This window comes from Triplophysa rosa, linkage group LG20 (assembly GCF_024868665.1).
Source record: "Triplophysa rosa linkage group LG20, Trosa_1v2, whole genome shotgun sequence".
Taxonomy (NCBI): Eukaryota; Metazoa; Chordata; class Actinopteri; order Cypriniformes; family Nemacheilidae; genus Triplophysa; species Triplophysa rosa.
The window spans coordinates 9,673,965-9,701,496 of record NC_079909.1 but is presented as its reverse complement, the minus strand read 5'-3'; the positions used below and the strand labels follow the sequence as shown (position 1 = coordinate 9,701,496).

General features: G+C 38.8%; 1 protein-coding gene across 1 annotated transcript in view; it reads left to right on the top strand.

Moving 5' to 3' along the window:
- suclg2 (succinate-CoA ligase GDP-forming subunit beta) overlaps positions 1-27,532 on the top strand; it is a 125,673-nt gene that overhangs the window by 74,541 nt on the left and 23,600 nt on the right. The window contains exon 9 of the mRNA XM_057361836.1: positions 1,774-1,916. Coding sequence (XP_057217819.1) covers positions 1,774-1,916 — 143 coding nt within the window. The remainder of the gene's footprint in view (positions 1-1,773; positions 1,917-27,532) is intronic.

Genomic DNA, 27,532 nt, shown 5'->3' with positions numbered 1-27,532 from the left:
AAGAAGGGGTCCTATGTTAACATGTAACTTGCCCTGTTAGGATGTTTTTGATTGAAATAGCTTTTGATTTCAGTAAATATGACCTCCTAATGCTGCAAATTCAACAAATGACCATTTTCAGTTTTTTACAACCTATGAAATGTTTTCAAACTCTGTTGTGCATAATAATTTGGAACAGTGCATTTTGAGTTTTTCATTTTTTAAATAAATACTGTTGTCAGTGGGAGGTTTGTTCAATAAAATTCCAAATGTACCCTAACTGTTGATTACTTGAAAATTATACTGACTGTCATTTGCATCGACAAATTAGGAAAACCAGAGAAAGATATAATTTGCATAATAATTTGGAACGCAGTCTACATCAATTTGAAGATTACATGTGAAATTATTAAAATGTAAAAGTATATTTTAAAATATTATTATGTTTTACACAGAAAATGTGTGATTAATCCGATTAATTTTTTTAATCGATTGACAGCACTAATTATTATATAAAATGACATATGATATTATATTTGTCATATATTCAACAGAATATGTAATATATTATATATTTGATTTTTACAAACAAAAGGCTACTCATTTTTGGTGGGGTTTTCTGTCCAGTATTCAGAATTTTGGGTTTTTATCAAAGAAATTTCTTTTTGTTGCATCAGCGTTCTCTCACAGTAGCCTACAGTTATTTGGATAAATGATCAAAAACACCATACCAGATGGACTTTTGCTTTTCCAAACATTTGGATTCTAAATGTTTCAGAACCTGCTTCCCAACTCGCTTATACGTCTCTGTTGATAACCCCCTATAGAAATGCTCCTTAGTAATTTCTGCCACGTTTATTTTAGTCTCGAGAAAAGTGCTTTGAGAAAGTGTTACCAAATGGGCGTCAATCCAGTTGTCTTCTCCAGCTGCTCCATAAGGGACCTGCCTGAACCAATAGGCTTTAATTAGCAAGAATCTTCTTGAAAACAACTCAAGCTACATGATTGTTACTCTGCACATTTAAGCACTGCCTCATTATAAACCATAGCTCAAAGTAAAGCACCAAGAGCTGTATTATACCGTAGACAAGACGTACGCGACTGATTCTAACTGACCTTGTCGTGTAGGCACAAACACACAAGCACAATTTATTTGCGGTTAGTTTGCACCTTAAAAGCATTGTAAACCGGCAAAAAGACAGCTGTTCGGCTGAATTTCACTTTATTGAGTTGAGTGTCAGAGTCTGTGCCAGCACGTTAACTCAAGCACTAAAGAATGGAATTGTGGGAGATATGTGGAGCCAGGAAAGATGGGGAGAGCAGGAAACGACTGAATCAGTTGGCTGCTTTACAGCTCAGGGACGGACTCGCCGGTCTGGCTAACACATATACTACAAACACTCTTGACACTCTGAATACTGTTAGTCAAGCACAATTTGCCTTTCTTGAAAAGCAGTGGGCAATAAAAAGCAAAAGGTGTCTTGTTCTGTGGGACATGCACAGGGGGAGGCTGCAAAGCATTCATAATTGATTCTGGACTAGCATGTAATGTGTTCTCCATAGGTACACTGAAATAAAAATAGATGGCATTTGATCGAGTCTGTCTGGTGAACTAAAATGAGTTTGTCACCCTTGGTTAGAGTGTACTGTAAAATACTACATTTTCTTGAAAGATACGTTAAGTATTGAAAGGTCACAATATAATTTCATGATTTTGTGCACAGTTGAAACTAGTAGCTGAATTTATAACAAGCAACATCATGTAGTTGTTAAAACCCTGACCTGTATCCGCAGTTAATGGTGCTGGGCTTGCTATGGCAACGTGTGACATCATTGACCTGCATGGCGGAAAGCCTGCTAACTTCCTGGACTTGGGTGGAGGTGTAAAGGAGAATCAGGTGTATGCAGCCTTCAAACTGCTCACCGCTGATCCTAAGGTAGGAGTTCTTTCAACCTAAAAGAACTTGAAGAAATGAGTAACTCCTAAATTTTTATAAATGAATTTTGAAATGGCAAATAAGAGCTCAGAATAGATGGGAACTTCTTCAATATTGTTTTAAAGGGGTCATATGGCGCAAATACGTGTTTTTCTGTGTCTTTGGTGCGTTATACGTTTCCCATGCATGTATTTCCCATGCATGACACGTAAAATTGCAAAAATTAAAGTGTCGGAACAAAAGATGCATTCTAACGCCTCGTGTAACCACACACCCACAAATCTACGGTATGATTTGACTAAGACCGCCCAAATGTATACGCAAGTAAGGTGAGAGTACCTGTCAGTAAAATTGCTTTGGAACCTGATGTTTCAAATATGATAAGAGGCGTTACATTTCCGTCACACGCTTTCAGTATTCGACCAATCACAACGCACTGCTTAACTGGCCAATCATAGCACACCTCGCTTTTCAGAGCGATGAGCTTTGTAAAAAAATCCACACGTTTCAGAGAGGAGGGGCAAAGAGGAGATACAAACATGCACGGTATGTGGAAAATACATAGTATTTTAACCTTAAATCGTGTATACACATTGCATTACATCTAAATCAAACGGTAATATTTGTTTTAGCCGTATCATATGACCACTTTAAAAGCATCTCTGGGTGAAACCCTATAAGAAGCTGCTTGATAAAATGAGAAGAGAACATTTCTGTAAATTCTAGGCAAAAGGTGACTACACTGAAGATGCTAAAATAGTTTTGTTTGTTTTGTTTAGTTTTTTAGTCAAAACATATTTCCCATAGTTCTCTTTGTGTAATTCAACAGTTTTGATGAGCTTAATATTTTGTCTGTGGAAAAAATCTGAATGTGTATGTAAGAAAGTGCTCTAAAACGTTTGTGTGTTTCCCCTTCGAATGCATCTCTTTTAGCATTCCTTACTGTGGGAATCTTTCATTTTGTAGACATCATATGAGCATTAGCATTAAAAGCATATTGAATACTTAACATTTCTTTTCTGTTTTCAAATAGAACTGTACTGTAAATGGTGCAAATTAAGATCAATATATAACATGATTGCATACATAGTTTTAAAAAGTTGATATTCATTCCAGACAGTTCAATTTAGCTCTATTTTTCTGCTGTCTTTGAAGTTTTATCTGTCTGAGGTATTGTTGACTCCTAAAGGCACCACACAGGATCGTGGGGCAGCTGAACCCAATTCTTTTCACCAATTCTTTTCACCTTTTCATCATTACGAGCTTGAGCTCTGATCAATATCTTTGCTACGGTCACACACTTTTTAGCCCTGCAATCGTAAACACACCGACACACACACCTCATACCTCATCTTTTCTACCCCAGACACACACTTACTGTGCTTCTTCTTGTGATTACTTGCTTTGGAGGCTTTTGCTTCCAGCTTTTACGAGCTGTGGAGTCGCCTCTCGGATAAAGATCCTCCTGAAGTAGACCGGGATTCCTGACACGATGATAATAATTTGCTTGCTTTCGGTGTAAACACGCATGTCAATATGTACCTGATTTAGTTTCAGCTCAATGTGTTGCATTTGAGATGCACACTGATATCTTCATCACGTGCCTCTCTTTACAATAATGGAAGACATGGAATTCATCTGGTATTTTGCACGCAATATGCCAGTGAACAGGACGGGTGGGATTTTAATAACGTACCTTGCATTTCGAGTTTTGCAACCCATAGTGGCGGTATTACCAACATGCAGAAAGTCATGCATTTTAAGCGAGCTCTCATCTGAAGATTGCATTGCTTCATATTCATGCTGTTCGACGCAGATCGAAGGTGCACTTTTGTTTTAATTTTGTGTATTTATCACCAGAGCAAAATGCAGGCATAAACACAAAGCTCCATGTCAAAAGTATTTCCCTGTCCGGACAGAACTAAGAATTGATGTTACAATATTTTGCCATCTTTGAGGGTTGAATCTTATGGTTTGATTAGATAAACAAAGCCCAAAGACTGTTGAATATTCCTCTTCAAGTAAAAGCTTGTAGTGTCAGTCTGTTCATGTCTCTCCAGTCCTCCCGTCATCAATGGGGTACCTGGGTTTTTGTGAGCTCTATTGAATGAGAATGTTAGCCCTCCCCTGCAGTCACAAAGTTCCCACTCTGAAGCCTCTGTGTACCGCGATTTGCATTTCACAGGAGCTTTCACAGTCACCCAGACTCTGTGGAAGGAATATTAATGTGATGTTAATTATTAGATCCTCCGGCAGGATAAAATACGCAGTTACATCCCTTCTATCTTCCCCTGGAAATGTTTGATGTGTTTGTTTGTTGACTTGTGTCCCTTGCCGCTTTCCCATCATTCTCATTCATTTAGCAATCGATTAGTAATTGGAATCAACACGCTCCCGTTCAAAGAACAAAGTTAAACAGAAAAAGCAACTATTAACATGGACCGAACACTGGTTCCTGAGGAATGCCCATTTTATTGGTTTAGGTACGGCTGGAATTGCAGTGTACTGAGGGCTTTGAAATCAAAGCTTGAAAGATTTAAGCTGAGGTACTGTCATGCCGTCCTTTTGAGTTTGCAGGAAGGCAAATACATTGTGTATGTGCACTCATTTGATATGAATGAAATAGTTTTCATTCTTACTCACCAGGGCTATCTGATAAACAAATAAGAATGGGACTATATCTTACTGTCTCTCTCTTTGTATTCCTCATAACTCCACTCTCTTTCTATTTATAATTGTACCCCTAGTAGGAAAAAATACACTTAGAACCAGCCTAAACCGGTTTGCTGGTGTTATCTGGTTTCACAGTCTTATTTGGTTGCTCTACTTTGCTGTTTTGGGCACTTGTCATCTCTTCATCTGACTGTCTGACTAGACCAGATGAACGCCAGCTTGGCTAGACTTGGAGACCAGCCAGACCAGCAAAAGACCAGCTTGGCCATAGTAAGAGACCAGCTAGACTATCTCACACAAGCTTAGGCCGTTTTTGTGAACAGCCTGAAAAGATAGATGAAGTCACCGCCGTATAAATGTGTTTGCAGAGTAGATCCATTTTGTATTGCATAAGTCTGTCTCCTCAGTTCAATAGCCATTGTTCAGGCCTCCGTTTATTTACAACATGGAAATGTGGCAAAAGATAGACGAAGAGCTCTTTGCTTTGAACTCCGTCAACACGCGCCGCACATGGCGCATTGTAAAGTTTATCACAAACCATGAATAAAACATTTCACATTTGCCACGGGTTTCGAAAAGCCAACAGCACCTGCTAGCCGAATCCAAGCGGCAACTGCTAAACAGCGCCATTATCCCGCCCCCTCCCTCTGCCGCTGATGTGAGGAGAGGTGGATGGATAGATGTTTTTGCTTGTGGCTATTTGGTCCTTATGCAGTGTAGTTTGGAACTGGAGTGAATTAGTGCTGCGGCGCGTCAGACGTGCTCTCGGGCGCTGGGTGTTTGATGAAGGTGCTTGGCTGGATAATTGTGACCAGTGGGGATTCCACCTGCCCTGTGTAGAGGAGGCAGTAGCAGAGGCTTGAGTGATGTGTATTTGAGGTTAACTGGAAGCCAGCTCTGGAGCTCCATACTGTTTGCTTGTGGCTGCGAGGTAAATCTGAAACAAATGTTTCTGTGGCAGGTCTGTTGCGTCAGCATGTGTGCAAGAATGTGAGAGGTCAAGTAAAACACATCATCCTGGTGAATCGTGTGCTTAGAGTTGCTTTTTTAATTTCAGTAGTCCATACCAACAGTGAGGTGTATGTCGGTACCAGTTTCATTACTGCTGATGCTAATATGCTACAAAGTTTCATTTTTTGATTGACGTGTTTGCCAACCTCGCCGCAGCCAACCGCCTCACTGCTTTTGATCTGTTGGCTCATTCTGTCCTGCTTCACGGACGGGGACTCTTGCGGGAGCACGGGGAGGGCATGCTAGTATATGAGTAAAACAGGAATGGAAGGATGTAACGGATAATGAAAAACTGAGAGAAAGGTTAATGCTGGGGGATGAGACGGCTTCTTTCACCTCTCCTCATTACTGCATGTGCTACTGTCTGCTCGACATTAAACACAACTCTGGCCTTTATATACCAGTACAAATACACAAATATATTCTCTCTCCCACCTAGCACATACTCCATCATTTGTCTCTTCTGGGGCCCCATGCCCTTGTCATCTCCATTGTGCCGGTGATGTTAGTGTATAATGATCAGTCGTCCCTGCTCGGCTGTCTCAGGCCTCGGGGAATCACATTTCCCATTTGTTCCAAACACAGGCAATAAGAGCCAGACCAATCTCCCAGACCCAACATGGCCACCTCAGTAATGGAGCTCATTTCCCCTGCGTCTGGCTGTCTGGCCCCGGACTGCGCTCAGCGGAGCCCCGCATCGCTAGATCCTCGGCCCCTGCTCTCAGACCGTTAATGTTGACTGATAGAACGTCTCGCTGGCAGGAGACACATTTGTTTTGTGTTAGGTTGCAGAAGCTCATAGAGGATACATAAGCAAACAATAATCATTCACCTTTGTACATGAGCTGAATCTGCATGGGGTCTCTGTTCAGGATGTGCATAATCCTGACTTTCTTCTGCAGAACACAAAAGAAGATATTTTGAAGAACGTTGATAACCGAACAACTGCGGTACTCATTTTCTTCTACTGTATTGTATGGACGTAAAACCAATGCAAGTCAATGGGTACCGCTGTTTTTGGTTACCAACATTCTTTGAAATACCTTACCAATCAGGGTTTTTCCTGCACAGAATAATTGGAGGCGGCCGCCTGAATCAAATTTCGTGCCGCCTCCATCAAATTTTGTGCCGCCTCAGACTCTCGCCAAAATTATGTCGAGTGTCTTCCCAAAAAATACACTGCGTGTGTTCTGTCAACGGACTGTCATTTGTAACTGCAGTTTAGAATATTGTTTGTTTTACGTTCAATTTCTTGAACTGTACACAGTGAGTTCGCCAGTATGAACGCACATTGCGATCAGAAAGACTCGCAAACAAATGACTCATTAGAACCGATTCGTTGAAATTGTTGAAACTTTTCAGTCACTAGCGAATAAGTGAATCATTCAAAGCTCAGTGAACCACAAGCGAACGCAGAATATGAATGAGCTTTGCTCATTTAGTAAGACTGGTTAATTTAGTTGGCTATTGTGCGCTGAAAAGTTAGTTGAACAGGATAAAAAGCTTTATTTGATTTAAAACAGTTTGCTTGAATAAAATTAATATTTTATATAACTCCGTAATTGTCATTTTCATCTAATTTTTATGTTTTAAAATGTGTTTGGTTAAGCCACTTAAACTGCTTAAACCCACTGCTCAGGGTGTACGTGTGTTCACCACTTGCTGTGCGTGTGTTCACTACTCTCTGGATGGGTTAAATGCAGAGGTCACATTTCGGGTATGGGTCACCATATCTGACTAATAGGTCACTTTCACTTTTCACTTTTTCACTTTTTCACTTCACTTTTACTTTTCACTTTCACTTCACTCACTTTAAAGGTACGATTCCACCGCCGCCTCATTTTAAGCCAGGAAGAACCCTGCAGATTTGAAGTGACAAGAGGGTGAGTAAATTATGACTGAATTTTCATTTTTGGGTGAACTATCCCTTTAATATGATATACAGGGCACGTATAGATTAGTTGCAATTCACCATGTGACATCATGAGTCTATGCTGTTTAAAGCAAGCATTCTGTATTGAATGAGAGTTTGTGATTGAAGGGAACATCTGCACAGCTGAAATTCCTGCTGATCATAGTTTTATAATGAGTCACATACAGTGACCTCCACTATTATTGCCACCCATGGTAAATATGAGCAAAGAAGGCTGTAAAAATAAGTCTGCATTGTTTCTCCTTTTGATCTTTTATTTAAAAAATCTACAAAATTCTAACATTTCATTCAAGTAAAACAATTTGAAGTGGGGGGGAATATCACTTTTTTTTCTCTAATACACCCTGGCCACAATTACTGGCAGCTTTAGAAATTCCCCGGAGTAAAATATCTCCCAAGTATATTGCCATTAATATAAAAATTTTCTGAGCACACCAAGGTGACTAGAAACATGATGTTGTCCAGTCAAGACATCTTGTTTCACAGGAGAATAACATTAAGTAACACAAAGCCCAAACCCCCTTAATCATTTAATTACAATGGGTAAAACCAACGAATATAGTTCTGATGAGCAGCAAAAGATTGTTGAGCTACACAGAATAGAAAGTGGATTTAAAATGAAATGGTTGAAACAATAAAAATTCCCATTTCCAACATCAGGGCAATAATTAAGACGTTTTAATGGACTGGAGATGTTGCAAATCTGCCTGAAAGAGAATGTGTTAGTGTCAGAAAAAATAAAATAAAAATAAAGGAAAACTGCACACCTATCAGTTGTTTGGGACACTGTTCAAGAAACAAATCTTCTGCTCTCATGCAAAAATAAACTGCACCATATTAATCTGCCATACTGGAACTTCAACCAGGACTGGGGTCTATGGCCATATGAAATGAAAAATAGCTTTTTTGGCAGCAATAACACAAGGTAGGTTTGATGCACACAGGGATAAAAAAAGTGGCCCATGTCCACAGTTAAATGTACCACCAGATCTTCATTGTTGTGAACCTTCTTTTATGCCAGAGGTTCTGGACATCTTGATCAGATATGTGACATCATGTATTATATCAAATATCAAAAGATATAAAAATCAAAACCTGACTTGCTCTTATATTATATATAAATATTATAATGGGTCGTGGTTAGATCTTCCATCAGCAAATTGGTTCAAAACAAACATCCAAATCAATAAAAAAAGGTCACTGAAAACAAAATCAAGATCCTGCCATAGCCATCCCAGTTCCCTGACCTGAACCCTATAGAAAATGAGTGGGATGAACTGAAGAAGAGGGAGCACCAACATTTGAAGGATCTGGAAATATTTTTTACGGAGGAATGGACTCGGATGACTCTCAATGAATTCTCAAACCTCATCAGACTGAAAAGAAAACACTGTTTTCAGAGCTCAGAGCTGTTTTTCTTATAAATTGAGGTTGCGGAGTGTATTAAATACAAGGGTGCCAATAATTGTGGCCAACATGTATGGAAGAACTTTTTTTTTACAATGTTCTATTCCCCCCACTTCAAATTGTTTTCCTTCAATGAAATGTTGTAATTTTGTAGATTTTTTAAAATAAAAGATCAAAACGAGAAACAATGCAGATGGATTTTTACAGCCTTCTTTGCTTTACCATGGGTGGCAATAATAGTGGAGGGCACTGTATTATGCCATGTTATTCTGTAAGCCTTCAGGCACGCATCTCCAGAGTTCACTTTCTCAAAAATGCATGTTGAAATACAACGAAAATGTCTTTTAGCTAAACTAAGACACACTCATTGTTTGCAGAGAGAAGTGTTTCAGCAGTAGTCTAGTAGTCCAGCCTCTTCTATACACATATAGTTTTTTTTTACTGACCCACGAGTGATCCTTTCTAAACAGTTAAACCTCCATTGCTGTAAGTACCACAAATCATATCTTACTTCCTAATTGGTTGGAGGGCTTTCATATTTTTACTTTTTAAACTTCTTAACACTTGCTTCAAAACTTTCTTTCCCACTCATGAGTATGATGGATGATGGTTTACAAAAACCAATAAAGACACAACGCTGTTCTTTCTGATGTGCTAGCAAGTGAGAAAAACCGAAGCCGTTTTTACTATTTCCTTGCTTACACGCGGTCTCTAGAGTATGCTTGTTTTGTTTTGAAAATGTTCTTCACGCAAATAAATTTCAAAAAAGGGATTGCGAGCTTGTTATGCAAATTCAAGATAGAAAAAAATGTGCTCAGGAATGCAAATCTTGCATTTTGTATCAAATGAGGCAATAGCTATTGGTTTTTACTGCGTTTTAAGTAAGATGTTCTGGAAGCTGAAAAATAGTTTTTTGTTGGTCAAGGTCAATATTTCTTTCTACAGCAGATCTTAGCAGAATATGAAGGGTAAACCGAGACCTTTTCAACAGCATTCGTACGGCACACTGTAATCATGAGTTTAGAAACCTTTTAACTTAACATTTTGCACTTCCGTGGTCTCAAGCCTTATGGTGGAGATTGCCAAGTGACAGAAAATTAAATTGATCTCATGTGAAGAAGAAATGTGTTGAGATCACAACCTGCAGGGTCCCTGTTGTTATCACCTTCTGCTTTTTAGAGCTTACGATGAATATAAATGCAATCACTGGTCAATTTCTAACCGGAACATTAGTAGTGCATTGGTTAAAAATGTTTTTTCTAAACATTAAGTTGCTCATAATAATTATACACACTCCTTTCACAAAAATGTTTAACGGGTAAAATAGTTTAAAATGGATTACTTATTATCATTACCTTTTAGATTAGTAGATTTATTCAAATCTACATTTCACTGGATTTATTCTGACTCATCGAATTAATTTATTTACTGAGATTGTTGCATTGCATTCTGGGATTGCACGTTATTCCTACAGGGTACATATTATACTACCTATTTGGAATTGGAATTTGGTAAAGTTATTTAGTCTAAACATACATAAATAATGATCTTAATGTAAATTAAACTGCATTAAAAATACTGTAGGAATTGCAAAGACGCAAAACAGAAAAAGGCAAATGTAAATGTGAGCTGTTTTTTTTTTTTTGAAGAAGAAGAATGGGCACGGAGTGTGGCCCAGTGCCTGGATTTGTGCATCCCCAGCCATCCAAAAAGTCAGAGAAAAAGAAAAGGTTAACCAGAAAAGAAGAGACAAAGAATAATAAGCAAGCAAGCATAGGTTACTTAAGCAATACTTTAGCAAGACCTTATTGTGAATGTTGTTACAGCAGAAAGTTGTTCTCGGCACAATGGATCCATTTTCCCCCAATACTTTTAATTCTATTCGTAAACATGGGACTTACTTGACATTTAAATAGGCTATATCATCATTCAAATCCCAACGCTTTAAAAATGATGACATTGGACAGACAATTAAGTTATAAATACATCTCCCATTGGCTTTGATCTCTTGGCTTAAATTATAACACAGGAACGGATACATCATTTACCTCCATACAGCATTATATTTGTGTTGTTGTAGCTTCTATGGTCAGTGTCTAATATAAAAAGCTGTTCTGCATCAATGTTAGCTTTTGATATTACATTATCAAACAAGGCCTGTGATCTTTATCAGAGAAAATTCAAACAGGGCAATGTATCCAATTAGCAAGAGAGTCTCCATTTATTAGGTTTTCATTGAGTAATAAAAGACATCAATGGCAGAGACTCTCCACAGATGCATTTGATGGTTTGCTTACAATGTGTCATAGTGTTTGTTTACCCAGAAAGCCTCTGTGCTGTTTGTCATGACTAGTCTTAGTTTTGATCAACGTAAAGCTGCTTTTAGTGAGTACTTGACTTCTACGCGTGTGTTTGTGTTTGTAGACCCATATGCAAGTTCTTTTCTGCAAGATGTTCATGGTGTGGAAAGACATTTACTCTGTTGAATAACAACAGTAAGCCCTGACAGTTTTTTCTATTTGCATTTTTTAGATGATGTCATATGGATTTGGCCCAATCATCTGGCAAAACCAAAAGTTTATTTTACCAGACCATTGTCCCTTTACTTTGATCTTATCTTATACTCTCAAGCAGGGGCGTTGCTAGGGTTGGAAGGGATAGTGGGCTTAGCCCCATCAGAATAACATTCAACAATCCCCCACCACCCCGACAGGTAAACGTACACATCAGACTTATCTCAATAATGCCTACAAAGTATTAGGCCTAACTTTTGCATACAAACATCACTTACACTGCTCTACTTTGAGCAAGATTGTCTAACAGTCATTGCAGTGTGCAAAACATCTATTACTAAGCATTTTGGTTCTTATTTTCTAGTACAAATATCTAAAATATCTTAAGATATCTCAATCACATTTACACACTGCCTCCGATATTTTCGTACGACATACAAAAAAAATTCGGACCGGGTTCAATTTTCTGCGTTTTTCGCATCCGTAGCAAGCATTTTGAGAGGTGTTTTGACAATTCAGAGACATCATACAAGCGAGCGAAAAATTCCAGGATGGCGTCTAAGCCCACTTCGTCTCGCAGCACCAAGTACTGTATGATAAACAAAGTGCGGATTACAAAGTGCCAGATGATTGCGGAACAGCTTGATCACAGTATAGTATGTGCTGATTTTCTAGCCATGGTGCCAAATGCAAGAAGACCATACCTCAACATTTACGTTACCAAAATCTGGGAGACCCGCAGAGTATCAAGGTTAGTTGTTCCCGGGAATGTTTGCGGTCTCCGTCGATCCATTCGCGATTGCGTTCACAGGAGAAACTGAAATACTGGAGTTTCACAGGAGAAATAACAAAACGGATGGATGGCGGCAAATGGGTGGGAAAAACGGGAGTGTTGACAGGTATGCAAGAAAATGCAGGCAGGCTTGTTGCGGTAGTCGGTGTTCCCGGTGATACATGGTGTCAACCCGCCCTACCGATTATATCACTTGTCCACCGCGACAACGACCCCCACCATCATTTTGAATTTTTATAGTAATAAATCAATTAGTTTTAGGGATGTAACGGTATCAACATTTCACGATACGATAGTACCTCGATATGAAGACTACGATACGATATTTATTGAATTTTGTGCAGGAAAAAAAAAAAAACAAATGAAGACTTGGAAAAATGTGGTACAAGTGTTTATTAAACTATGACTGAACAAAGATCACATTTATTATTTTTAGATTAGGTAATTTTAAAGTGCAAAGAACAATAATATAATAGCATAAAAATTAATAACAAAAATTGAGAGCATGAAACATGAAAAAATTAAAAAGAAATAAGTTTGAGTTGTTTGTCAACTTTTAACAACTCACAACCAGTCAGGTACTCACCTCATTCACTGCTTCACTCACTGCTATTTTTTTTCTCCTAGTATCATCATGAAACTTTTCGGGGTGATGTAACAAATGGCTCTTCATATTAGTCGTATTCCCCGAATTGTACTTCACCGCAGTCTGGCAGTGTCTGCATATTGTTTTTTGTCTGTCCGTCACCTTTTCTCGTTTCTTGTTACGGGAAAACGAAATGCTTCCACACATGCGATTTATAATTCGCTTTAGCTTCAACTAGAGGTGGGAGGAATGGCCAAAAATCTTATTTCAAGGAATGAGTAATTTTATTTCACGGTAACGATATATTTCATGAAACAATCTCCCATTATAATTTTATATTTTATACCTCATTTTTCTTAGATTGATTTAACTAATTTATTTATTACAGTTCATTTAAATGCTCACCATAGTTAAAATGTAGGTAAGTTATGAAAATGTACTAAAGATATCAAATTAAGTTCTGATAATCAGATGTATTATTTATTCATATTTATCTTCTGGCTATATCATATGTATACAGTAGGAAGATAGACAACATATATAACAATAAAGTATGAATATGCACAAACAATGAGAGTACAGTATATGACTAAACTGGTGTTCATGGGGTCTGTACTGTAGGTCTTTATCGCTCTTCACTCTCTATTAGATGAGCACTTTTAGTGTGTTGCGACTCTCTGTCTTTAGGTTTGTTTATTCTCGGGCTTGTTTTCGCACTGTGAGTCTCTGGTGACTCCTCACGCGTCTCCCAAAACTGGAGGTAGAAGCGCGTCACATCAAAGCGCTCACGCGCATCATCGCGCATTTCAACGCAAGTTTCACCTTGGCTCGCCTGAAGTTAAACTTTATAAAACTATTAACAGCTTTTCATAACAACCTGACTTCTGAAATACGTGTTGAGAATAAGCTTTTTTAAATGCTGGCGCAGATCCCTGCACGAGCACTGCGGGTGAGAGAGAACACGCCGGACTGGAGCGGATCACTAAACTACAGACTGAAAGAAGGTCAAAAGAATGTTTGATACGTTCATTTGTTACGGGTGGATTAATTCATTAGTTTTTTTCAGAATAGTGCCTAATTTGCAGAGCGCCGAGTTAACCACGCCCACTTATTTACATTCCGCGGAATACATGGAATAGAAAAATCTCTTACGGTTGACATTTTATTCCGCGGTAACAGAATATTCCGTCATTCCGCCCAGCCCTAGCTTCAACAATTTGTAAATCCGTTTCTATGCCACTAGCGGCATCCGCCAATTTCGCTCAACATGATCTGTAGCGGGCAGCAGCAGAGCGCAGAGGATGATGGGCATGCATGGGTTGATGGGATTTGTAGTTCCCGCTTCCCTCAACTCGCTCCATTCGGCTGAAAAAACTACACTTTGCCTGGAAGATCTATCGTCATGCGACCACGATAGTATCGAAAAAAAATGCTATCGCGATACTTCGATATTTACAATACCGTTACATCCCTACTTAGTTTATTTAAAGACCCAACTACAATTGCGCGTCTGAACGCATCTGCTGTATTCAGTGTAAGCGGAACAAGTGTCAATGTCAATCAGCACTTCAGCAGCGGGAGTTTGTGAGGAGAGTGAAGTGCTGACTGAAAAGACTATGGCGGAGGGTTTTCTGTCAAAGAACATGTAGAATATGTTAGCACTGTCATCAAGCTTTTTTTTTGTTCTAATTTTTAAAATCCGGTGCTTTGCCATTTATTTAAAGGGGTCATATGGCGCGAATACGTGTTTTTCTGTGTCTTTGGTGTGTTATAAGTTGCCCATGCATGTATTAGACACGTAAAATTGCAAAAATTAAAGTGTCAGAAACGAAAGATGCATTCTATCTAAAAGCGAATGCTCACCCAGACCTGCCTGAAACGCCTCGTGTAACCACACCCCCCACAAATCTACATCAGTTCCTGGTATGATTTGACTAAGACCGCCCAAATGTATACGCAAGTAAGATGGGCGTACCTGTCAGTACAATTGCTTTCAAAATATGGTAAGAAGCGTTACATTTCCGTCACACGCTTGCAGTATTCGACCAATCACTATGCACTGGTTAACTGGCCAATAATAGCACAACTCGCTTTTCAGAGCAATGAGCTTTGTCAAAAATCTGCACGTTTCAGAGAGGCGGGGCAAAGAGGAGATACAAACATGCACGGTATGTGGAAAATACAGCGTTTTTAACCTTAAATCGTGTAAACACATTGCATTACCTATAATATTCGTTTTAGCCATGTCATATAACCCCTTTAACATAAACGTTTTTCGTTTCGTTTTCTTATTTGTTTTATTTATTTTTTGCACAGTGTGTGCCGTGATTAGGCTACTAGCTCATTTTGTTAATATCTAATACACTTTTTATTTATATTTTCGTTTCTTAATTAGGCAATGTTTTGCTTGATGTGTGAATGATTATTCGTTTTGTGAAAGGCAACCTATCTAACGTTAAGGTTTTTTATATTTGTTTCTTATTTTTTTGCATGGTGTGTGCAGTGATTATTCGTTTTCGTAAGGTCTGTTTAATATGAGCAAATGCCATTAACCTTTTTTGTAGTTTTTATTAAGAAAGATATTGAACCCACCATTAATTCAAGTAATTGCCGTGCCTGAATTGGTGCTAATTCAAAAGTGAAAGTAAAATGTGTCATGTGCACGGCCGCATCTTCGACCGCCCTAGCAAACCCCCCTCCCCCGGTGTCGCCGGTACTACCCCTCTTTTAACCGGTGGGGAAAATTCATCACCGTCACATCCATACTATAGCGAGGTAGTGTCAAATGAGAGAAGCAAGGGATGAAAGGAGAGAGGCAGAGCGAACGCAGGGTCAGGCTGTATTGTTTTGCAATTTTTTTCCCAACGGATTAATCAATACGTATATGCTGATCCTTGTTGTCATAACATTACATGTCATCAGTAATTAAATGACTTTTATTAGTTAGTTGCCCTGATAGACAAATTTTATCCTACATTTCTTGGCAACAAGTTTTTATCACTATATTTTACATGATTTACCTAATATATAATACATATATATTCAGAAAAAATCATCTGAAAATCATCTGTTTAAATAAGATGGTTCATTACCAACTATAGAGCCAGTGAAACAACCTTAGTTGTTCAGACAGTTCATTCATGTGCACATTAAAAAGGAAAGTATTCCACTTTACTTCTTGAAAAAAACTTCACTGTATTGATTAAAGTTTGCACAAAAACTACAAAACTGCTAAGATACATTGAAAACAGTAAGCTTATTATTGGGATGTAGAAATAAGTTGTTCATTTCGCAGACCACCTAATAAATGACGTTTGTTAAAACAGTGCCTCCTGCTGACAGGATCAGGTGCTGTTTAACAGCACGGTACAACGAGCGCTTCAGAGATGCATTCTCGCGTCGCAAAAACATATTGAAAAGACATAATATTATACTCTTCTTGTTTGTGAAATTAAGTGTTTAAATGCTCAAAAAGATAAGAAGCTTTTGGCAAAACATGAGGGTCTTAAGCCCCCAAAGCCCACCCCTCGCAACGCCACTGCTCTCAAGAAACTCACCTCAGCTTTTATTTCCACACATTCTCTCCATCCATAAGAGCGTGTCATAACATAGAGCATAAATACACCCCGAGCGACATTTGACGGACAGGTGAAGCTGTGAAAGGTAAATTGTCATTTTATGCCCTGAGATAAAAAAAAGTTCAGCCCAACAGATGCTGCATTTGTCTTAGATGTATTGTGTATTTTTTCTCTCATTGGACATTTGCTGTACTCTAAGTCTGTTTAGAAAAATAGGTTTTATATAATGAAGCATACTGGTTTATCCTGACACAGTAAACCATTCTCTTTAAATTGACATTTGGTAACGTGGTGCTTTTGGTACCTCAGGTTACTTTTTATTCATTTAGTGCAATTCTTCCCTTTTGCACCCCTCTCTAATTTACTTTGGCTATTGATCACGCCGTATGCAGTTTTTCCTCTGGGCCTCTTTATTTTTCTCTTCCCGGCACAGATCTTGGTCCGATAAGGTCTGTTGAGGTACTCCAGAGTGTACCGCCGTCCAATACAAACAGTAAATCTGATCTTGTTGTACACGAGTGTGTCCATTGCATCACAGGGAGGGCGCAAAGTAAAATGTTAATCCGATAGCTCTCTGCTATTTCTCCGAATAATTCCTGCTATCATTACACACGTGACTCACAATGCCTCAGAGCTTTGACAAGCTCTTTGTTATCTCTCTCTCTCTCTTTCTCTCTCTCTCATGTTTTAAGGCGCTGTATTGATGTGCAACCCAAAGTTCCTCTCGATATTAATTAGCTCCTCTTTCCTTTATCTGCACTTCATTTATCAATGACTGCAAGGGAAGGGTGCTCCCAGGGCCCAAGAGGAGGAAGTAGTGGGAAAAGGATGGATAAGAAGATCTTTATTTGTGCCAGGAATGTGTTTTATGAATAATGAAGCATCCTAGCCTTGGTTAGTCACTTCCCGTCTGCTTAGCACTGATATGTGTGTTCGTATGATGACCCTGTTTATACTTTACTAATATATGTTTTGCACCTTCAGAGTCCAAAGCTTTTATAAACATGCATTAATGCACTGAAGTTGTGATTTATGTAGATGCAAAATCGCAGACTCGCAGTGGTCAAAAGGGATGCATCTGAGGTATATTGTAGTACAGGGTGTAAACTGTGATATGTCTCAACTGACCACTTTTGATTTCATCACCAGGGATGGGTCTTAAAGGGAAAGTCTACCCAAAAATGAACATTCTGTCATCATTTACTCACCCTCTTGTCATTTCAAACCTGTATGACTTTCATTTTTCTGCAGAAGACAAAAGAAGATATTCTGAAGAATGTTGGTAATCGAACAACGACAGTACCCATTCAATTGCATTGGTTTTATGTCCATACTATAAAAGTAAGTACCGCAGTTGTTCGGTAACCAACATTCTTTTAAAAAATCTTATTTTATGAAAAAAAATCATCTTTAACGAATTCAATGTTCGACAAGAATTAGCTCTCATAATTCCTTATAACAAAACAGTTTCACATTAAGTAGGCTAAATAGAGCCAGAATGTTTTTGAGATCCACAATGATCATCAACCATAGAAATTATAAATGTGATGTAAAATGTAAAACTGCAGATGCCATTGTTCACTTGTATGCATTTTTAGTCTTACCCTACGCAATATGGCGGTGCAGTTGACATACTATGTAGCAGCTAATCGGTGTCCTATGAGCGCTTTTCCACCATCGCGCCGAATTGTTCTCGTTGCTTAATCGTTCCACTTCGTGCCAATCCATGCCAGCCAGGACGTAAATGATTTCATTTTTACCGCAGGACTGATAACGAAAATCTTAAGAATGTAAACACAAACGAGTCACGCGCTGCCTTGCTAACACAAGTATACAACCGTGCCGAAAATTCAGAGCCAAGAACAGTTTGTAATCAGGCTCACCTGGAAACATAACTGTAACCGTTTCAGACTGTGCTCAGAACGGTTCGGCACGATGATGGAAAAGCGCCCTATGTCTATGTTCAGAAGTACTTAAAAAATGACTGACCAGTGTGTTTGATCAGTGCTGGAGCTAAACTCCAGAGGATGATAGGCCTCCAGAAGCATTAAATTCTTCTGCTTTAGCTCATGTTGGTCTCACACACACAAGACTTGCGAATAACCATGATGGTGCTCAGCTGTAGAGAGGGTTGTTGGGGTTCTGGAGGCTTGTTGCTGTTCTTTTACGGTGTCAAAGGACTGATGGAGCTCTGATGAAGCAGATGAGTCCCGCCTGGAGCTCTTCCAGATAAACACACACACACAAACACTCACACACTGCTGGGGACAGATGGTAATGGCTGAAAAGTACACACACACACCTTCAAACAAACTCTTGCACGTCCGTGGAGATTCCCCACATTCACAATAAAAGCCATGACAAAAGATACATTATTTCTCATATGCGCATTGTATGGTATGAAAAGCTTGATCATTTGCATGTCCATTACTTCCGTAACCAAGAGGGCAACATGTATTGGACAGCGCATGTAATTCACAAATTAAAAAATGTAGGCTAATGTCCGCAACACCGGCGAGACAGAGAAACCATCTGTGTTCTTTTTGCCTTAAATAACGTTGAAATGATGTACATGAAACATTCAGAAATTTGGTCACGTTCATTTTACGTGCGGTTTTCCGGTTCGTTTAAGAGGTTGCTGTAACATTTAAACTCAGCGTGTGATATCCTAAAATTGTTCCCGTCGGGGGCGAAGCAGAAACGCAGGCAGCACTCCGGTTCCGTTTCTTGAAGGTTAATTTTGAAAGGGATTGAATTGTCCTAAGTGCCCCCGACTTCTGATGAGTCGCCCGATTGATCTGTCCGCGGGGACACCCGCCACTCATGTCCGACTCGGGCCTGGCAATTGCATTCGACACAATCAAGAAAGAAGTGGCATTTCAATAGCTCCAAATCGGGTCAGAACAACCTGCGCGCACCCCACCTAACCATCCTTCGTATATACGCTCTGCATATTTATTTATATTTCCAGCAATGGATTTTTACCCGCCGTGAACCTCGACTGTGTCCTTCTTCAGAAAGCAGCGGTTGATTGAAAACTCTCTCGTCTGATGTTCCTCATCTGGCCGAGATCGATAAAGGAGCCGAGATAGTAGCCGCACTAATTGAGTCGTTCTTTTACTGTTATTGCGTAGAGAACCGCTTTGTCATGTCAACGGTTGTCCCAGATATAGCGCTAGTCCTTCTTTTTTTCATGTCTCCTATTTCACCCTCTCTCTCTCTCTTTCTCTCTCTCTCTCTCTCTCTCTCATCTTCGTTCTGCCTCACAGAGACCAAGGGGAGTTAAGTCCATAATGAAGTGAGGCTGTCGGGTTCTAGTACTTTTCACTCCCACCAGCAAAACTAAAGTCCATTTCTTCTCACTAAGCCTGAGATGTTTTTTCTGCATACGGCTCAGAATCACGATACCATTAAAAATGGAAAGGCATGCATGTTTGGTGAGCTGAAAGTTTCATATCTTTGGAAGGAAAGTTTTGCAGTTCTCCAGATGTTCCACAGAGGAATGGTTATATTTTGACACAGAGGCAGTGCCTGCGGATGAGGAAAACAACTTTCCAGCTTTCTTATACTTTCCAACAGGTGTATTTTGGCTTCATTTGAAAAGATGGTGTCTCACTGTAAAAAAAATCAGTCTAGGTCTTGGTTTAAACTAGTCTAGCTGATCTCCCAGCTTGGCCTGGGTGGTGTTCAGTTAGTTTAGCTGGAAAATGCCCATAACTAGTCTAAAAACCAGACCAGGCTGACAGACCAGTTTGGACCAGCAAACCCTTTAAGACTTGTTTAAGGTTTTGCTTTAGACTTAAAAATGTAGCTTTTATAACCTATTTACACTAAAATGTGCATTAGTAGGTCTTTGAGAAGCAAATGACCATAGCATTTCAGTGCAAGGACCGAAAGCAAACAAACATTATAGCCTATTGTTTATAATAAAATATAAAAGCCATGAAGAAATTATTTTGTTTTTAGGTTTAGTTCTTGTATTACAATTATGTGTTCTGTCACTTATCAGATTCTCTGTGGCGTTTTATTGAATATTGCTCTGATAAAACTCAGTGTGTCACGATTCAATTATGTGACATGTTGTCCTTGTTTAAGTGTCTCACTGTTAAGCCCTTTTCACACAGAGATCCTGGAAAATACACAGAAAATGTGTCCAGGAATTTGTCCCGGGATCGTTAGATTTTGTTCATTCACACTGCCAGTGATTTTCTGGAATCTGTGCGTGCGTTCACACACATCCCGTAAAAGTCACGTGTCGTAATATACTGCAATGTAATGTTATGTGCATTTTTTTTGTCATGAAAATAGAGTTGATCACAGTGAAAGATATTTGCTTGCGGTGTTTTTAGGTGGCTAAATAGCGCAATTTGTTATTATTACTGCCTTCCTTTATTTAGTGCCAAATAGGCCTAAATATTATCTCTTTTTTTGGTTATTATTCTGTAGCATATATTGTTGCCTTTTGCAAATGACAAAGACGTCAATTTTAAAACAAACTTTTTCATTTATAATGAAGAGGCACAAGAACGCAAGGTAGGCTATAGCCCAACGAGATTAAGCTAAATATAAGCTAAATATAAATGTCATATGAAAACAAATATAAGCAAATTGTTCAGGCTTGTTCAGTGCAAATTTACACAGCCTTAATTAAAAAATATAACGGAATGCTGCGAAGTTAAAATTATTAATTCGCAAATGTTTTATGTGTTATTCCATTTTTGCGCACAAGCTAAATTCGCAACTTTTGGATGGAAACCCGGCTAGTGTCTGCAGAAACAGAAACACACGGGCTTCTCCGCAGCGCAGCACGAGCACAGCAGGTACATGATCACGTTTTTTGAAGCGCTGTGTATTTTCGTGTTAATAGTTTTGATAAAAGAAATTTCAAGTTTAAACTGCGTTTAGAAGCAGACAACGCTATTCTCGCATCTGACCTTAAGTTTGGAGATTGACTCTTGCATTCATCCACGATTTAGCTAAAGACAAATAGTAGGACTGTTTTTTAGTTTTTGATTTACTAACAAACTAAAATTAATCGCTTAACTATATATTTTTTCATAGCTAAATTATTTACGATTTATTATAGATGTGTTTCATCACTACACGGCTTTTACGGCATTGTTTCTGCCTTTCGTTCACACAAGGGGTTTAGGGGTTTTCCGGGACTGATCCCGGTAATGTTACTAGGTCCCCTTTCCGGAATCACTTTTCGGATCTATCCGGGATGCGTTTGCGTTCACACAGAAGGCACTCTCAATTTTCTGGGATCAGTGTGCTGTGTGAATGATAAAAAATTCCAAGCTTCAGTTTTATCATTGTCCCCCCCCCCCCGCTGAGGTTTATCTGACTTTCAGGAGTGCCTGCATCACAATCAGACCTTTGCTATTTACTATTTATCTTATTATTATCTATTTATTGTATACATTTATTGTAACAGGTTTGACCTTTTCTATGTCAGTGTTCATATGGTGTTCTTAAATTTTAAGTTAAAGTTCCTGTGTCAAGTGAATCATACACTCCCAGACTGAACAGTTGCATTGATTGGTTCCCCGTAGCATGGGTTGTGACCAATCCATCCCCTACCCACATAGCAATAACAGTGGAAGGAGTTTGGATCCCGGGGTGCTAAATGATGAGATACAATTTATCCAATTTTCATTTCGCCAGCATGTATTGCACCTCCTTCATTATGAACACACAGAGTTGACAATTTAGACCACAATACCCCAGACTGTTTAGTTGGCTTATATGGCCACAGTTGCTAAATGGCACATTAGCTGAGTTATGATGTTCAGTCCTCCTGAAGTAGCGCAGCACATCAAAGAGGTTCCACTTAATCCTGGTAATTCACTGCAGTCAGTTGGGCTCCCCATTGATTGAGTTTAGCGTTCAGTGTGACAATATGAAACCCCATAGACATATCTGATCTCCGTTGTATCCTCACACTGGTCGTAATGAGTTTGGCACTCTAAGTTCCATTATAATTGTTTTTTAGTGAATAAGAATGTTTTATGGCACCTGAAAGCAGCCCTGCAAAGTAGCTTCAACAGCACGCATGTCTTTTACTTTTTACTAGATTTGGTCAAATTTAACAACTATTAAAGGGACGGCTCACCCAAAAATAAAAATTATGTCATCATTTATTCACTCTCATGTCATTCAAAACCTGTATATGACTCTTTCTTTGGTGGAACACAAGAGAAGATATTTAGAGAAATGTCATTGTGGTTTTGTGTCTATACAGAGGAAGTCAGTGGGGCCCCAAATTGTTTGGCCACCAACATTCTTCAAAATATCTTCTTTTGTGTTCTGCAGAAGAAAGTCATACAGGTTTGAAATAACACGAAGGTAAATAAATAATGAAAGAATTTTCTTTTTCGTGTGAACTATCCCTTTAAGTGCACTCCACAATGCATACCCATGTATTAGTTCACTTGTAATAGCAATAAAATGTCACTTCTTCAGAATCATTGAACCAAATGTTAGCATTTTATATCGATGTGGTCATGTGAAAGCCTTTAGCACTGGCGTCTCATTGATGTATATGTTCTAGATCTCTCTCTCTCTCTCTCTCTCTCTCTCTCTCTCTCTCTCTCTCTCTCTCTCTCTCTCTCTCTCTCTCTCTCTCTCGCTGTCTCTCTCTTATCTGATGCCTCCAAAGCCAGTGGCGTTATGACCGTTTCAGTCCTGCTTTATGAAGCAGAAAGTTGACTGATGTTCTTTCTTCCTCCATTAGCTGCTGATACCACCACAGATTTAAGCTAATGACCCACCACTGCGCGCTAGCCGTGAGCATTAAAGAACGGAACACTTTAATCTATTCAGACAGGGATGAGCTAGGACATAAAAGATCCATGGATGGCTGCAGACTGTAGGTCAGTGATAGACCGTATGTGTGCATCGGCCCATCGGAATAATCATAATCCTGTCTACGGCTGGTCCATCTCTGCATTCAGACGTTTGAGACGAAGCGTTTTTTGTTATAGATTCTGTGTCTGTCTGTACCTCTATCTCCCTGTCACGCACACAATTTGCAGTTTAGACACTTTATTGCTCTGCCAATATCTACTTAGACGTGCCAGTGGATTTTTCCTTAGTTGTTTACGTAAAAAAAAACGTAATAATCTCAGTCCAGATCATGATTTATACTTTTACATTCAGTGACCTGTTTCTTTTTTATTGGCAGGTGGCAGTGTGGGACCCGAGCCCTAATGTGACCCCTCAGAGGGCCTGTGTCGTAATTAAGCTAATGATAGAACTGATGCAAGCAGACAGGTCCCTTACCCTCACCCAAGGCTCCCCCATCCTTATGTCACATCACATTTACCCACATGACTGTAAACGGGGCGTGGACAACCAGATTAATTGGATTCTGTGTAGTTTTATGAGTGCATCTCTCAGTACTTGCAGTTAATGGTATTAAAATGAGTCGGGTAGTGTGTTTCTCTCTGATGGCTGTGTATGATGAACCACGCTGAGAGTTGATCGCTGACATTACTGTCAGTGTAATTCGCCTTTCGAGGGGCTCGGTTTGATATCAGGCTTGTGTCTTATCAGCACACTCATTTGGTTTCGTAATAGAAAAATGATGAAAATCGTGTGAAATGTTCCTTTTATTACCCAGCTGCTGAAAGATGCTGTCTCGTAACTTAGTTCAAACCCTCGTCTGAGTATCTGGCCTGTCGTAGTGGCTAGTTTCTCACTTAATGGCAGAGATTACAAATAAAACGCAACCAATCTGGAGATTGAAGTAAGGATAAAACTGCATTTGAAAGACATTTAAAGGGATAGTTCTCCTTCAAAATGAAAATTCTGTCATTATTTACACGCTCTCTTGTCATTTTAAACTCATATGACTTTCTTTCTTCTGAAGAACACAAAAGAAGATATTTTGAAAAATGTCGGTAACAGAAAACCGTTGGTCCCCATTGACTTGCATTGGGTTTGAGTCCATAGAAGTCAACGGGGACCCACGGTTTTTGGCTACCAACATTTTTCAAAGTATCTTCTTTTGTGTTTTGCAGAAGAAGAAAATCAGACCGTTTTAAAATGACAAGGATGAGTAAAGGATGACAGAATTTTCATTTTGAAGGGAAACTATTCCTTTAACGTTTGTATTGTGATACATGGCAGAATGAAACTGAATATTAAAATGTAATTTATTCCAAAGGGATTAAATTATAAAAAGTTGAACCAGTTTTACAAAACAAAGGTTGACAATTATGATATTATCCCTTGCAGTAGTTGCTACTTTTTGCATTTTAGCTAACAGTGGTTTTAATATTATAATGGAGTAACTGAACGTTCAAGGCTCCTTCTCAATCCCTTAAAGTGCTATTGCAATGTATCCATCCAACAGATGTTGGAAACACAGACAACATGTTTCATGTTTGTTTCGAAAACTGCAAATATGTTGTTGACAGCAGAGATTTCCAGTCCTCGGGAAGGCAAGTGGCAAAGTTCTGCCGTAATGTGTGGAGGTGTAGGAGGATTATAGTCTGATAAAGAAAAATAGATGATGAATCTGTCCTATGGGATCTGTTACTGACACTGTTTAAAGAGGTTCTGCTGATCTTAACATCACTGCTGACCCGTTTATCTTAACATCAACACCGATCAGTACTGTTCCATATTTAGAACAAGATGGGTTTATCAGATTCTTATCAGATTTGGCATTTAGTCTCCTGGAGTTTTAAATTGAGTAATGACAGGTTAGTTCACTCAAAAATGAGAACTGTGTTATTTACTTATGTGTCATTCCAGAAGACTTTTTTAGCAAAACAGAAAGAAGCGTTTTTATTTAATATTCTTTCATCATTTACCCTCATGTTATTCAAAACCTGTATGACTTTCTTTTTTCAATAAAGTATTATTATTGCTTTTATAAATGGTTACCACACAATACAAATAATAAAGACAAAAAATATGTATCAATGCAGCTTTCATGAAGTAAACTCATTTAAAGTCTTCCTTCCGCTGGAAAAAGTGCAGCGGGTCATAGCTGTTTTATTTATTGTAAATCAGGATCAGGAACTGAAAGTATCCGCTTTATAAAAAATCTGTATTTGTAACCAAAAATTTGTAAGCAAACAACATTGACCCCCATTGACTTCCATTGTACAGTATGGACACAAAACCATCGAGACATTTCTCAAAATATCTTCTTTTGGGTTTCACCTAAGAAAGAGTCATAGACAGGATTTGAAGGACATGAGGGTGAATACATATTGAAAGAATTTTCTTCTTGCTTTTTATTGGAAGTAAATGGTAACTGAGGCTGTCAGTCACTAACATCTCAACTACCAAACATCTCCGTATATTAAACAACACAAGGCTAAATAAATGACATTTTAAAACTTGGAACACATTAAAGATTCATTTTCTGGTGGAAATTTGCCATTTTTATTCCAAGGTTTCTAACCGTATCTTGTAAATGCAGCTCCCTATTTTATCATCCGTCTGTATTCTGCTCCATTTAATGTGGATTTTTTCCAGACGAATCAGTTGAGGCTTTCACACATCCAATTTTTCAACACTTCTGTCAGGACCTGTCTGTGCTCCAGCCCCTCTGTTTGGAAGTACAGAAGTGATTACATTGTCCATCAGCAGCTAGAAGGTCTGCATCAGCCGGCCGGATTGATGTTTGACAGAGTAATTAGAAAACTGTCCAGTCCCGTAATCACTGGAGCTCATCTTTTAGGAAGGCTTTCGTCCGCCTTGCCGGATGCCTGCGTCTGCGGCTGATGGGAATGTTGCCCGTGAGTTTGTGTGTAAGCGTGTGGGTATGAATGAAAGTCTAGTTGAAATATGGCTTTTGAAGGTAGATGGGTGTGGAGGGAGGAGGCACTCTGGGGCCCTAAAACTCTTTGTTTTTTAAAGCGTGGATTGGCTTTTATACATGAAACTTTTAATGTTTGTCTTACGGTTTCAGCTGCAACAACATAAACATTATTTACATTTAAATTTACATTTAGTCATTTAGCAGACGCTTTTATCCAAAGCGACTTACAGAGACTTCAGGGAGCAATAAGCGATATGTCATACAGGAGCAATAATACAACAGGTGCTAATACAAAGTTACTAGTTTCAACAAAAGCCAGACCACTACCTGTTGAGAGAAAGAGAGAGGGTATGTGGCCCAAATTTAACTTCCAGTAGACCTCTGCAAAGAATCAGGAGTTTTAATTGAATTTAATACAATTAATATACAATAAAATATTAATATAAGTTAATATCAATATAAATTAAATACAAAATAAATTATTATATTATAACCAAACACAGACCTGAAGTTAACTTCGTGCCAGGCGCACAAGTCCGATGAAACTGTCTATTCTGAATTCTTCAATTTCATTTTCAACAAGTGGTCATTCTTCTTTCTCAAGCTGTGGCTCTGCTGAGGAATAACTACATCTTTGATTCCTTTTATCTTTCCAGCAGTCTCATTAATTTGGCCTTAGGTACTTGAGCGTTGGACTCCACCTGTGGAGTGTTTGTCCTCCATGCTGGACTGTAATGGCCGTTGGAAAGTGAATTGGGCTTTAGTGTCAAGACTTCAGTGGCTCATGGATTGAAGGCCACAGCTCATCTGAGCCTGAACTGGCTGACTTGATCCTTTTAATACCTGAGCGCAAGCTGCGATGGATAATTGATAGTCTTGTGAACTATGCAGATTGACACCTCAGTCTGCAGTCTGCACTTTTTTCTCTCTTTCTCAAACTCATTTCTCTCAGTCACACTTTTCTCTCTGTCTCTCAGTCATCTTTTGGGTTAGAATGATAAATTGGAAGGAGGCGGTCACATTTTTAAATGACTCACAATACCAAAGTATAGACGAGATATTGCCTTGTCTGTTATTACACTTGACACAAAATTCTGTTAAAACAAAAGATGAAACCACAGCCAACAAAGCCATTTAAAGATGCTGAAAATTGTAGATCACCAAGGCTTCAAAAAAAATCTAAACTGCATAAAAACATATCACTGAAACTAACAGTAGATGTATTTTGTATTTCAACATTTCCTTCTGCTAAAGGTCCAGTGTATGAAATTCAGCGGCATCTAGCGGTGAGGTTGCAAATTGCAACCAATGGCTCAGTCCACCCTTCCCTGACACAGAACT